The sequence below is a fragment of the Mustela putorius genome, unplaced genomic scaffold, assembly GCF_011764305.1.
Source record: "Mustela putorius furo isolate JIRA1106 unplaced genomic scaffold, ASM1176430v1.1 tig00000095_pilon_pilon_pilon, whole genome shotgun sequence".
Lineage (NCBI taxonomy): Eukaryota > Metazoa > Chordata > Mammalia > Carnivora > Mustelidae > Mustela > Mustela putorius.
The window spans coordinates 40,818,924-40,831,018 of NW_025421280.1; the positions used below are offsets into that span (position 1 = coordinate 40,818,924).

The window sequence follows — 12,095 nt, forward strand, 5'->3', positions numbered from 1 at the left end:
CATTTGGGGAACAGAGGGCGCTGGATTCCAGCCCCTGCTGTGCCCCACCGCCTGGGGGATCCTTCGTCCACTGCCGCGAGTGGGGTTATAGGCGGGGGGGGCTGGCTGGTACCCCCCTGACCCTCTGGCCCCGCAGGGCCCCTGTGCCCCCTGCAGCGGGACCCTCACGGCCCTGGCGTCCTGGAGCGCGTGGAGCAGCTGAAACAGGACCTGCTGGCCAAGGTGCGGGCGCTGGGCCGGGAGCTGCCCGTGAACACCCTGGATGAGCTCATCGACCAGCTCGGGGGCCCCGAGCGCGTGGCCGAGGTGAGCCCCACCTACACTCAGGCTCCGAGGCCCCTGGCGGTTACCCCACGCCTGCCCCCAGCACAGTGAGGTGGGCTTGGGGCGCGGGCACCCGAGCTGCAGCGTCCATCGTCCAGCCCACGAGGCTCGGGGTGCCCGTTGAGGACCCTTCTCGCTCAGCCACCGACGCCCGGCCCTTGCTCCCCAGCCCAGCCCCTGTACCCCTTCCCCACACACCCTTCTCTGCCCCTGGGCCTCTGGGGGCGCTCTCAGGTCTGTCCCCTCCACCTGCACAACTGTACCCTCTTCCCGGGATGTCCTGGGGTGAAACCAAGGTCTGTTTTCGCCTCGGGCAGCCGTTTTACAGAGGAGACTTAAGGTGGGGTGAAACTCCCACGTCTGCCCCGTGGGCGGCTAGGGCCCGGGGCAGAGGCTGCGTCTGGCCCAGCGTCCGCAGCACCCCACAGCACACACTGAGGAGCTGCGGGGCACAGGTGGGGAGCAGGGAAACGCATGGACCAGCCCTTGCGTGGCCCCACCAGCTGACGGCCGTTCCCTCTCCCCCAACCCCAGATGACTGGCAGGAAGGGCCGCGTGGTGTCCAGGCCTGACGGGACGGTGGCCTTTGAGTCTCGGGCAGAGCAAGGCCTCTCCATCGACCACGTGAACCTCAGGGAGAAGGAGCGCTTCATGAGTGGGGAGAAGGTGGGGGCTGTGGAGACGGGGCCTCCGGGCCCAGGGAACGGGCTGTGTCCACAGGTGCTCCTAGGGTCCTCCTGGTGTCGGGGGGAACCTGTGAGGTCCCGGGGGCCCCAGGAGCTGCAGGGTTCCTGCAACCTCTGCTGGGTCCATGTGTACTGTGCACACGCGCGTGCGTGGCTGTGCGTGCGTGTGACTGTGTGTGCCTGAGCAGGGCCCCCATAGGTTTCCCTGGCCGTCCCAGCCTTCAGGCACTGTCACCTGTGCTGTCCCTGTCCGTGGCTTCTCTGAGGCCCACCCTTAAAACCCTGTGTGGGAAAGCTGCTGTGGGCAGGGCAGGCTCCACTCGGTCCGGGGACACCCAGGGGTGGCCCAGACCCCGCTCCCAGCCCACACGGGCTGCCCCAGGGGCACACATGTCAGGCCTCTGTGTGGGTTGCCCTGAACAAGCCCCAGCAGGCCAGGCAGGGGGCACAGGGCACAGACGTGTCCCATCCACATCCCGCCAGCTCGTGGCCATCATCTCCGAGGCCTCCAGCTCCGGCATCTCCCTCCAAGCCGATCGCCGTGTCCGGAACCAGCGGCGCCGGGTGCACATGACGCTGGAGCTGCCGTGGAGCGCCGACCGCGCCATCCAGCAGTTCGGTGAGTCGCCCCCCTGGCCCGGCCCGCCCCGCCCCACCCGGCCACACGCCCCTGACCGCTGGTCCCTGAGAGCCCTCCTCTGTCTTCAGGCCGGACCCACAGATCCAACCAGGTCTCTGCGCCCGAGTATGTCTTCCTCATCTCGGAGCTGGCCGGGGAGCGCAGGTTCGCCTCCATCGTCGCCAAGCGGCTCGAGAGCCTGGTGAGCGGGCGGGCAGGCTCCCCGAGGAAGGCCTGTGGCAGGACCCCGGGGTGGGGGCAGCGGGGGCGGTGCATGATGGTGCATGACGGCCTTCCCCTTCCCGGGCAGGGGGCTCTGACTCATGGGGACCGGCGCGCCACCGAGTCCCGTGACCTGAGCAAGTACAACTTCGAAAACAAGGTACCTGGGGAGGGCGGGGGACGACTGAGGGGTTCCTTGCCCAGATCCAGCCCCCGAGCCAGGCCCTCTGACCCCTCACCCTCCCACGCAGTACGGCACCCGGGCCCTCAGCTGTGTGCTCACCGCCGTCCTGAACCAGACTGAGAACAAGGTGCCGCTGCCCCAGGCCTACCCTGGAGGAGATGCCGCTTTTTTCCGGGGTGAGCTGCGGGAGATCGAGGGTCTCGGGTGGGGGGCAGCTTGGCCCTGAGCTGTTTGGGGCGCTGGGATTGGTAGACCAGATCTGTGCCCAAAGACTTCTCCCACCCTCGCTTACCAAGGGGGCGCCGGGGGCAGGGAAGACCCAGGGCTGGCTGGGGAGGGCCCGGGGCCAGGGAAGGGCAGCACGCATTTGAGGCCCTGCCTTCCGCAGACATGAAGCAGGGCCTGCTGTCCGTCGGCATCGGGGGGCGCGAGTCTAGGTCCGGCTGTCTGGATGTGGAGAAGGGTGAGTCCTGTGCGCAGGCCCCCCAGCCCCAGAGGGAAGACCCCCCCCCCAGGCCAGGGCCCCTCCTGACGCGGTCTGAGCGCCCTCCCCGCCTGCCCAGCAGATTGCTCCATCACCAAGTTCCTGAACCGCATCCTGGGGCTGGAGGTGCACAAGCAGAACGCGCTCTTCCAGTACTTCTCGGATACCTTCGACCGCCTCATCGAGACGGACAAGAAGGAGGGCAAATACGACATGGGCATCCTGGGTGAGGGCCACAGCGGGGGCGGCCCGGCCACAGCCACAGCCACAGCCCCGGCCAGGCAGAGCAGGGAATGGCCCCGGCAGTCCCTGGCACCCCCTAGCACCTCGCCCCCACCATTCCATGGAGAGACCGGGCCGGCGGGGCCGGCGCAGTGGCAGCACGCCCCCGGGGGCCTTGGAGGAGCAGGACTGGGAGCAGCGTGGAGAGTCCCGGGAGGCGCTGAGCACTGTCCTGTACTTGGGGGGCCACAGGACCCGCTTCCCGGGTGTCCCGCAGGGACTGGAGCATTTTATTTAGATGTGAGGCATGTGTTGGCGTGCTCAGTGTGATGGTGGTAAGCCGGCACACGTGCTCTCCTCACCCCCGGGGCCAGGCCCTCACCGAGAACAACGGGCCTGTCTCTGACGTTCCACGCGGCCCTGGCGTTGAAAGCTCACGCTCCTGGAACGTGAATGGCTGTGGCCGTGTGCTGATAAAACTTTTGTAGACTCAGTGGCAGGTACAGTTTGCTGACTTTTACACCAGCCGTCCCCCACAGCCACGCAGAGCAGACTGTGTGGGGCCTCTAGTCCTACCGAGCGTGAGTGTCCAGCAGGACCCCAGGCCACCACTGGAGGGGCCACTTGCTATCCAGGGTGCCACGTGGGGTTGGGTCCAGGCCGTCTGTACTGGGGGAACCTGTCTTGTGCTCTGGCGGGCATCTCTGCGGTACCCCAGAACTTGGGACTGACAGCCCCCTAAAGCCCAGAGCCCGGAGCCTGCCCAGCCACACAGGGCCTCAGGCCATGCTGGGATCCTTGGGGCGCCCGCCCACGCCGTGTCGGGTGGGGGGACAGGCGGGAGGGGCTCAGCCGGCTGTCCTCTCCACGCTCTCTCTGCAGACCTGGCTCCAGGCATTGACGAGATCTATGAGGAGAGCCAGCAGGTGTTCCTGGCCCCCGGACACCCACAGGACGGGCAGGTGGTCTTCTACAAGGTGAGGGCACCCATTGCCGCCCAGCACTCGGAGTGCGGTCCCCACCGTGGCTGCTCCGCCGCTCTGAGCCCATCTGCTCTTGCAGATCAGCGTGGACCGTGGCCTCAAGTGGGATGAGGTTTATGCCAGGTCGTTGGAGCTGACGGGCACCCATGACGGCTTCTACCTCTCGAAGGTGCGTGTCTGGGTGGCACACAAGTCCCCAGGGGCAGGATGGGGGGGGGGGGGGCGGGGGGCGGGTGGTGGGGCGGGGCAGAGCGCGGCCTCACGCGCCCGCCTGCGCAGGTTCGCGGCAAGCCGAGCTGCCTCCTGGCCGAGCAGAACCGCGGGAAGCACTTCACGGTGTACAAACCCAACGTGGGGCGGCAGAGCCAGCTGGAGACGTACGACAGCCTGTGCCGGAAGTTCCGCCGGGTACGCGCGGGGCCGAGGGGCCAGGGTGCGGGCCGGGGCGCCCGTGCACGGGGGGGGGGGGGGGGGGGGGGCGCCCTGCACTGGGGGGGGGCGCGCGGCCGGCCGGCCCGTGCTCGGGACTCACGAGGCGGCGGGCCCCCAGGTGACGGCGGAGGAGGCCAGGGAGCACTGGGAAAACAGCTACGCCTTCTCGCTGACGCACTGCAGCCACGCGGCCTGGTGAGGGCCAGGGCGGGGCCGGCCGGGCGCCCCCCCTCTCCTGGGCAGCCAGACGCTGAGGTTGGGGGCGGCGGGGCCCGGACCCCCCGGGCGGCGCGCGGTGGGAGGGTGCGCAGCCGGCGCTCCGGGTCTGACCCCCGCCCCCGCCCCGCGGCGCAGGAACCGCCCCTGCCGCCTGGTGCAGGAGGGCAAGGACTGCACGCAGGGGCTGCGGCTGCGCCACCACTACATGCTGTGCGGGGCCCTGCTGCGCGTGTGGGGCCGCATCGCCGCCGTCATGGCCGACGTCACCAGCAGCAGCTACCTGCAGATCGTGCGCCTCAAGACCAAGGACAAGAAGAAGCAAGTCGGTGAGCGCACGGGCACGCCGGCGGGGGCGGGGGGTGCCGCGGCCGCGCTGCCCCTCCGTGCCCCTAAACCCGCCCCTCCCCTGTCCCAGGCATCAAGATCCCCGAGGGCTGCGTGCGCCGCGTGCTGCAGGAGCTGCAGCTCATGGACGCGGACGCGAAGCGCAAGAACGCGCGCAGCCGGGGCTTCCCCGCGCCGCTGCCCGCCCTGCGCCCGCTCGCGCTCACGCTGCCCTGCGGCCCGGGCGAGGTCCTGGACCTCACCTGCAGCCCGCCGGCGCAGGCCTTCCCGCCGCCCTCACCCTTTGCCTTCCCGCCGCCGCCCCCGGACCCCGCGCCAGCCCCCGGGGGCCTGCCGCTGGGCGCCCCGGACCCCGCGGCGGACCCTGCGGCCCTGGCGCACCAGGGCCGCGACATCAACTTCAAGGAGGTGTTGGAAGACATGCTGCGCTCCCTCAACGCGGGGCCGCCCACCGGTCCCTCCGGGCCGGCCGCAGGGGCGCCTGGGGGGGGCGGCGGCCCCGAGCGGCAGAGCGTCATCCAGTTCGGCCCCCCCTTTCCAAACTCCTAGACTGGCGAGGCGACCGGCAGCGGGTGTCTTCTCTGCAATACTCAGCCGCGGCTACAGGGACTCTGTCTGGTCTCCCGCCCACGTGGGTGGTGCGGGGAGCGGGGAGGGCCGGGCTCCCCTGCTGACTGCCAGGAAGGGGGGGCTGCGGTGCCCCCCAACCTGTTCTGGAGGTCTCCACAGCAGTGCCTTCCCTGCGGGCGGCTGGGCGGACCCCTCCCGATGCTGCCCGCCCTTCCGGGCTCTCCGAGGCAGTGCAGGTCCCCACTCAGGATGACTCGGGGTCTGGACTCGGAGTCTAGGCTCCGGCAGGGCCCAGGGTGGGGGGCCCTCCCTCCCTCTGCCTCTGTCCTCCCCCCTCCCACCCACCAGGCCTAGGCAGGGGCTCCCCAACCCACCTCACCCCACCCACCTTACAGGGCCTGGTCTGACCGGAACCCCTGGAATCCACAAGACTGGGTGGCCCCAAGAGCTGGAAACTCAGGAAACCCCAGGTGCTCAGGGCCCTGCCTTCTCTGGGGGGCTCCATGGGACAGGCCCCCCCTATTAATATATGCAATTCTTCCCCACTCTCTTTGCTCCCTAAATTATTGCCCGGCCACCTCTCCCAGGCCCCAGAATCTGCCGTGGAGCTGGCGGTGTGGACGGGCCCCTTGGTTTCTATGTGTATTTATAATGAATTTCAAGTGTACATATGTAAAGAGATCTTTTTTAAATATACGTGCCTTTTCACGATTTCCCAGATTGTCATCTTCTCCTGCCCACAGAGACCGGGGCCCCGGCGGGGGTGGGGGGCTGGGGAGTTGGGAGAGGCCGCAAGTCTCTTCCAGGAGCATTTAGCGGATGCCAGTAGTGACCCTGTTCAGGGGCGGTGGACGTGGCTGTCACCTGTGTAGGGCACCCAGGGTGGGGGAGACCAGCCCACTCCTCTCCCAGACCCGTGTGAGGCCAGGGCCCAGCTGGAAGAGGCAGGTTCCCACCCCAAGAGGCCATTGTCTGCTGTCACTCTGTCACCAGCATGGCAGGCCAGCGGCTTCCAGACTAGCTGGGCCAGGCCTATGGTGTCTTGGTTGGGACGCTGGTCGCCTCCTGTGTGCTAGACACACAAACCCCACCGGGGACCGTCATGGGGGTACTCTGAGACCAGATCCTCTGATCACTGGTGTCCTCAGCTGTGGCCCCTGCTTTGGTTTTCTTCCCAGGGTTGTCTTGGGGGGGTGGAGTAGCCCCAGAGCCGGAAGTTCTCCAGCCAGAATGTGGGCAAATGAGCAGCCAGGAGACCCCAGGCGGAGCAGCTCAGGGTGCCTGGGGCTTTCCTCCACCTCATTATTCCAGTACTCCAGCCCCCTTCCTCTGCTACTGACCTTTACTGGAGATAGTGGAAGAGGGGGTGAGGGGCAGTCTCAGCCACTCTCCAGCCGTGCCATTCCCCCAAACAGGGACAGGTCTCTGTCCGAGGAACCCTGTTAGCCCCAGGCCGTCCCCCACCCCTCCTGGGGCAGGAAGGCTGGAGACGATGCCCCCCTGCCAGGGCCAGATGAGGCCCTGAGGGCGGGCCTGGGTGCCCTGGCTGTGTCCAACAATGAGGCCAGTGTGCCCAGTGTGGCTCTGTGCCCAGACCGGCTTGGCCTGATGCTCGGCTCCAGGTACCTGGTTTCCCAGTGGGCAGAACCACAAGGCTCAGACCCTGCTGACCCTTCCCCTCTTGGCACTGGGAAGACTGGCCCCAAGCATGGCTCTAACAGCTGTCACCTAACAGGTTAACACCCTGGGTTACAGGAGTACCAGCCAGTAATTCCTATTACCTCCTGCCGGATCAGCTCTGCCGGCGCTTGGTGGGCGGGCCGCTCAGATTAGCACCGGGCAGTCTGCAGAGCCCGCGGTGCCCAGGAACTCAGAGGCCAGAACTTGCCCCTGAACCAGAAGGGGCCCGGGCAAAAGGCTTCCCTCCACCCTCTGCAGGGAGACAGCAGCACACGGCAAGCCAATGTGGATGTTTTATTCCCACAAGATAACCACGGGGGTGGGGGGACGCCAAGCCTCGAGCCAGGCCGAGGAACCTTCCTCCGGCGAGGGGTGCACGCCGGGTTCTCGGGTCTGCCCCACCAGCGGGCTGGTTTCCAGGCAGACCGTCATGGGTGCCGGGTGGAAGGCTCCGAGGGGCAGGGCTGTGGGGGGGCGCATACTTGTGGAGCTAGAGGTAGCAGGGCAAGTCCTTCTCGATTACCTGTGGGGGCAAAGGGGGGTCAGGAGTGGCCTCTCCCCTTGGCCCCCACCCCCACCAGGATCAGCAGAAAAGGCACCTACCAGGGGCTCTTCCATGGGACCGTACCGCTTCACCACACAGCCGTTCTTGTCAATGAGGAACTGCCCACAGAGACCATGTCACCGCAGGGCCCCGGCCGGGCGGGGGGTGGGGGGGGGTGGAGGGGGGTGGGGGGGGTGGGGGGGCGTGCTGCTGCCAGGGGCGCTGGGGACAAGCAAGCAGCCCCCCACCTGCCGCCCGGCTGGGGCCAGGGCACTGAGCTGCAGCTGAGTAGACAGGGGCCCTGGGGACAGGAGCTGGCCCTGGACCCGGTCCTGGCCGCCCACCCCCACCTCCCAGCCGCCTCTTACCTTGGTGAAATTCCACTTGATGGCACTAGGGAAGCAACGGGGAGTCATGAGGAATCCGGTGGCAACGCGGGAGGCCCGCCAGGCACCCCCATCCCGCCCCCCGCCCCAGCCTCCCACGCACTTTCCCAGGATGCCCCGGCCCTTGGGCTGGACTTTCATCCACTTCCACAGCGGGTGAGCGTCGTCCCCGTTCACGCAGATCTTGCTGAACATATCGAACTTGACGTTGTAGCCGGCAGCGAACTCTTTGATCTCCGCGTTACTCCCTGGCTCCTGGGGCGAGCAGGGCCGTGGGGGTGAGCGAGGAGCAGCGCGGGCTCCCGCCGGCCCCCTCCCGCCCCCTCCCACACACCGGGACGCGGGACACGGGGGCGGCGCCAGCCACGCACCTGCCTCCCGAACTGGTTGCAAGGGAAGGCGAGGATCCGTAAACCGCACTCAGCGTATCGGGCGTGCAGGTCGACAAGCTGAGTGTAGTTTACGTCTGTTTTGCCTCATTGCGAGGCCACGTTGGTGACGATGCACACGAAGCCCCTGGAGGCGAGAGGGGGCAGTCAGGCCAGCTCGGCGCCGCCAGCCTTTGCCTCGCCTCTCCCACGGGGCGCTCAGGGACCCACCGGTACTTGTCCAGGTTAACGGTGCGTCCGTCGATGTCCTTGGCGGAGAACTCGTGCATAGACTGAGCACAGCGCCAGTCGTCTCGGGACGCGCACTGCCAGGCAAGGAAGGCGCATGAGCGGCGTGGGGACCTCGGGGCGCACAGCCCGGAGCCCCCTGCCGCCTGGCTCACTCGCCGGCCTGGGGTGCGCGGAGGAAGGGCTCCCAGGCGGATCCGCGCCCAGAAAACACAGGCCCCGGGGCAAGGAAAAACCGAGGACGACTCCTCCGCGAGGGAGCACGCCCTTTGCGCAGCAGCGCACACTGGAGAGAGGCCGCTGGGGCCCAGAGAGGGCTTGGGCCCGCGCCAGGTGCCCAGCGGTCGGGGTGGGGGACCCGCGCGCACCGGCTCTGGCCACTCCACACTACAGCCGCTATCCCAGGTCACGAGCTCCGCCTGCCCCGGGCTCTCCAGACGGGACTCCTCCCGCCGGGGGCGCGCCCTCCTGCGTCCGCCAGCCCTAGCCTTCCCCCGCCGGGGGACTCGGCGCCGCCGTCGCTGCTGCTGCCGCCGCCTGCCCGGCAACCGGCGGCGCTGCCCGCGGCGACCCGGGGAGCTGGCGGCCGCGCGGCCCATGCCCGGCCGCGCCTGTGCCCAGAGGCCCGCGCCGGGGCACAAAAAGGCCGGTAGCCAGGGCGTCCGGCCGCCCGTCTGTGACGCCACCAAGCAGGCCCCGAGGCCGCGCCTGGTGGGGGAGGGGCGGGGTCGCCCCGCGGCGCGTGACCCGGGCCTTCCCGCCCACCGGGCGCCCTCCGCTCGCCGGGGCCCGGCCGGGGACGCCAGCGGCCGAGGGCGCCCAGCACCCCCACCCCACCGGGGCCTCGACGCCGCCGGCCTCGCGCTCCCCGCAGGCGCCCAAGGGGGGTCCCGGCCGCCCAAGCCCTGCTCCCGAACGGCCCCCGCCCGAGCCCGCCGCGGCCCCGCGCGTCCGCCCAACGGCCCCTCGGCTCGCCGCTGGCGCGGCGCTCACCATGGTGCTGGCCAGGCCGGACGCGGCCAGAGTCCCGCACAGCAGCGCCGGCTTCAGCAGGCGGCACAGGCGGCTGAGGTTCATCTCGGCGGCGGGGACGCCGGAGGCAGCGGCTCCTCCCCTCACCGAGCCCACCAATGGACGCGCGCCGGCGGGCCTCGCCTCCCCGCCCTGGGCCACGCCCATCAGGGACCTCATTGGTCGGACGCGCGGGAAGGGCGGATCCGTGGTGACGAAAGCCAATGGGAGGCCGGGGAGGAGGGGCGGGCGGGGTCGGGGCTGGGGCCGGCCTGCGGCTCCGCGGCCGTGGGCGACTGCGCATGCTCGCCGGCGTGGGGGCGGTGGGGTCTACGCGGGCAGCGCGTCGGTGGGTTTGGGACGGTTATCCGGGTGGTTGACCGCAGCGCCGCGGGATGCCTGACAGCTGGAGATTTTACTGGAAGCCCGTGGGGGGGGCTCGGGCTCGCAGAAAAACCGCTCCAGTTCTTTGGACACTGTTGGTTTTCCTTAAGAAGTTAATAAAGTCACGCGGGGTCGGACTCCGGTGTCGCCGCGGGGGCGCCTCGCTCGGCCCGTGGCCCCGAGAAGGCCGGCGGCCGCCCAGCGCCCGCCGTTAGAAGGGGCACGTGAGCCGGGGGCCACTCCCCTGGTGACCGTTAGCGGGCCCGGCGGCCACGAGGACGCGCAGGTGTGCGCGGGGCGGGCGCGCGCGGGCGGGAGGTGTCTGCGCCCCACGGGGCACGGCCGTCGGCGCCGGGAGCGGCAGGGCTCGACCTCTGCGCTTCTGACTTGTTGTTTTCTCCCCAGGTTCTGGCGTCTGTCCAGGGCGGTGCCATAAACAGACCCGCCCGCTCTTGGGAACCGAGTCAAGGAATTCCTCCGCGGGCCCTCCTGCCCCACGCCCCGCCGAGAGTGCACTCTGACCCGTGGCTGCAGAGGCCGCGGGGGCGGACTCTCTGGGTTTGGCTCCCTTGAAGCCAGTGACACCCCCTCCCTGCCTCCCACCCGGGCCTGCCCAAGTGCTGGCCGAGTTTGGGGGTGAAGGCAGCGGAATGGGGAAATCCATTCCAGGGTCCGCTTCCCCATTCCTTGTCTTGCCCAACCCTCCCGCCAGGGCTTCCTACTCCCCCGCCACCCCAACCTGACGCCCACTTGTCAGCGTCACCTCTTGGAGGGGAGCCCCCATGGTCTCTGCTGGGCAGCCTCATTTCCCAAACAGCACCTGGTCCCCCCTCCTTCTGCCTCCCTGGAACCATGGGATGGGTGGCATGGCAGCACTGGTCTGAATCACTGGAACTGTGCTCAGGCCTTGCCAGGTTCTCTGGGGTCCTGGGGCCCACCTGCTCTCATGAGCCCTTTCTCCTCTCTCTTCCTAATGTCCACAGCCCCGTTGCTGTCTCCGCCTGCCACCCATACATCTTGGGGGACCACCCAGGCCAGCCCTCCTTGGGCCCAGGCTCCCCCTGGGATCCAGGTTCCAACAATCCTGCCTGGTCCTCTTACTCAGATTTGCCCATCATTCCAAGAACCTAGACAGGTGCCATATCTCCCATCTTAAAATCTGTTCCTAGCCCTCCCCCTCTCCACCTTCAGCCCCCCCTCTCCTTGGCATCTATGTCCACATCTCCAACTCCTTTCCCCTCACAAATCCACCCTGCCCCAGGGTCACCAGTCATGTCTGCTTGGATAACCCCCCACCTGACCCGCAGGTCTGCTCAGACTCGCTGTTTGGTGGTCTTGTTGACCAACCCCCCATCCTCCAGACAGCTTCTCCACCCCACCGGAGGGCACCTGGCAACTTCTTGCTGGTCTTTATTCTACTTAGGAGCCTTCACGGAACAGTGCTGGCAGCTGTTGCCACAGTCATTAGCCAGGTCCCCGGGAAGTGGGTGCTGCTCTTGTCCCTGTCCCACAAGGTAGGGGAAGGGAGGCATTTAGGCAGGAAAAAGGTTAAGTAGTGTGCCTTGGTTCCCATGGCCACCACTGGCCACTGCTTCGGGATCCACGTCCTCCCCTCCTCCTGGCCTCTGAATCTTGGCAAAGTTTCGGATCTGTTTGGTGACCTCAGACTCCAATCTCTGATGACGCCCACATGTCTGTCTCCCTTTGGACCTTGCCCCAGATTTCAGGCTCACCCCACTCTCTCCTTCACATTTCTCCTTGGGTTGACAGGAAACTCTCTCATTTTCTTTTTTTAAGATTTTATTTATTTGACAGAGAGAGCGAGATCACAAGCAGGGGGAGAGGCAGAGGAAGAAGGAGGCTCCCCACTGAGCAGGGAGCCCGATGCAGGACTCAATCCCAGCCCCTGGGATCATGACCTGAGCTGAAGACAGACACTTAACCATCTGAGCCGCCCAGACGCCCTTTTTCCAGTTTTAATTTATTTTTAAAGTAATCCCTATACCCAGTGTGGGGTTGGAATTCATGCTCCGTCGACTGAGCCAGCCAGGCGCTCTTGGAGCCCCATTCTTTTCTTTTTTAAAAAAATCATGTATTAGGGAGAGTGCATGAGTGCTTGAAGGGAGGGGCAGAGAGAGGGGGAAAGAGGAAATCCCAAGTAGACTCCCCGCGGAGCCGGGAGC

General features: G+C 67.7%; 2 protein-coding genes across 5 annotated transcripts in view; one reads left to right on the forward strand and one right to left on the reverse strand.

Moving 5' to 3' along the window:
* SBNO2 (strawberry notch homolog 2) overlaps positions 1-6,001 on the forward strand; it is a 47,227-nt gene extending 41,226 nt beyond the window's left edge. For 2 of the 3 annotated variants that reach the window (XM_045087950.1, XM_045087954.1), the window contains 14 exons: positions 137-306; positions 859-990; positions 1,494-1,629; positions 1,719-1,831; positions 1,940-2,011; positions 2,103-2,211; positions 2,424-2,498; positions 2,599-2,745; positions 3,624-3,718; positions 3,804-3,893; positions 4,004-4,132; positions 4,275-4,351; positions 4,511-4,701; positions 4,791-6,001. In XM_045087950.1, the coding sequence (XP_044943885.1) occupies positions 137-306; positions 859-990; positions 1,494-1,629; positions 1,719-1,831; positions 1,940-2,011; positions 2,103-2,211; positions 2,424-2,498; positions 2,599-2,745; positions 3,624-3,718; positions 3,804-3,893; positions 4,004-4,132; positions 4,275-4,351; positions 4,511-4,701; positions 4,791-5,269 (2,015 nt within the window). In that variant the 3' untranslated portion in view covers positions 5,270-6,001. The remainder of the gene's footprint in view (positions 1-136; positions 307-858; positions 991-1,493; positions 1,630-1,718; positions 1,832-1,939; positions 2,012-2,102; positions 2,212-2,423; positions 2,499-2,598; positions 2,746-3,623; positions 3,719-3,803; positions 3,894-4,003; positions 4,133-4,274; positions 4,352-4,510; positions 4,702-4,790) is intronic. The other variant, XM_045087953.1, reaches the window with a different exon arrangement.
* A 1,248-nt stretch (positions 6,002-7,249) lies between these two features.
* GPX4 (glutathione peroxidase 4) lies at positions 7,250-9,661 on the reverse strand. Of its 2 annotated transcripts, none has more exons than XM_004778084.3 (7): positions 9,511-9,661; positions 8,500-8,594; positions 8,272-8,416; positions 8,004-8,155; positions 7,883-7,907; positions 7,574-7,633; positions 7,250-7,493 (listed from the first exon to the last, which is right to left on the reverse strand). In XM_004778084.3, the coding sequence occupies exons 1-7, from the start codon at positions 9,592-9,594 to the stop codon at positions 7,461-7,463; spliced, it is 594 nt and encodes a 197-aa protein (XP_004778141.2). In that variant the 5' UTR covers positions 9,595-9,661; the 3' UTR covers positions 7,250-7,460. The 2 variants fall into 2 exon arrangements, with proteins under 2 accessions (XP_004778141.2, XP_044943892.1); XM_045087957.1 differs by lacking the exon at positions 9,511-9,661 and adding an exon at positions 8,886-9,131.
* Positions 9,662-12,095: the final 2,434 nt, after the last annotated feature.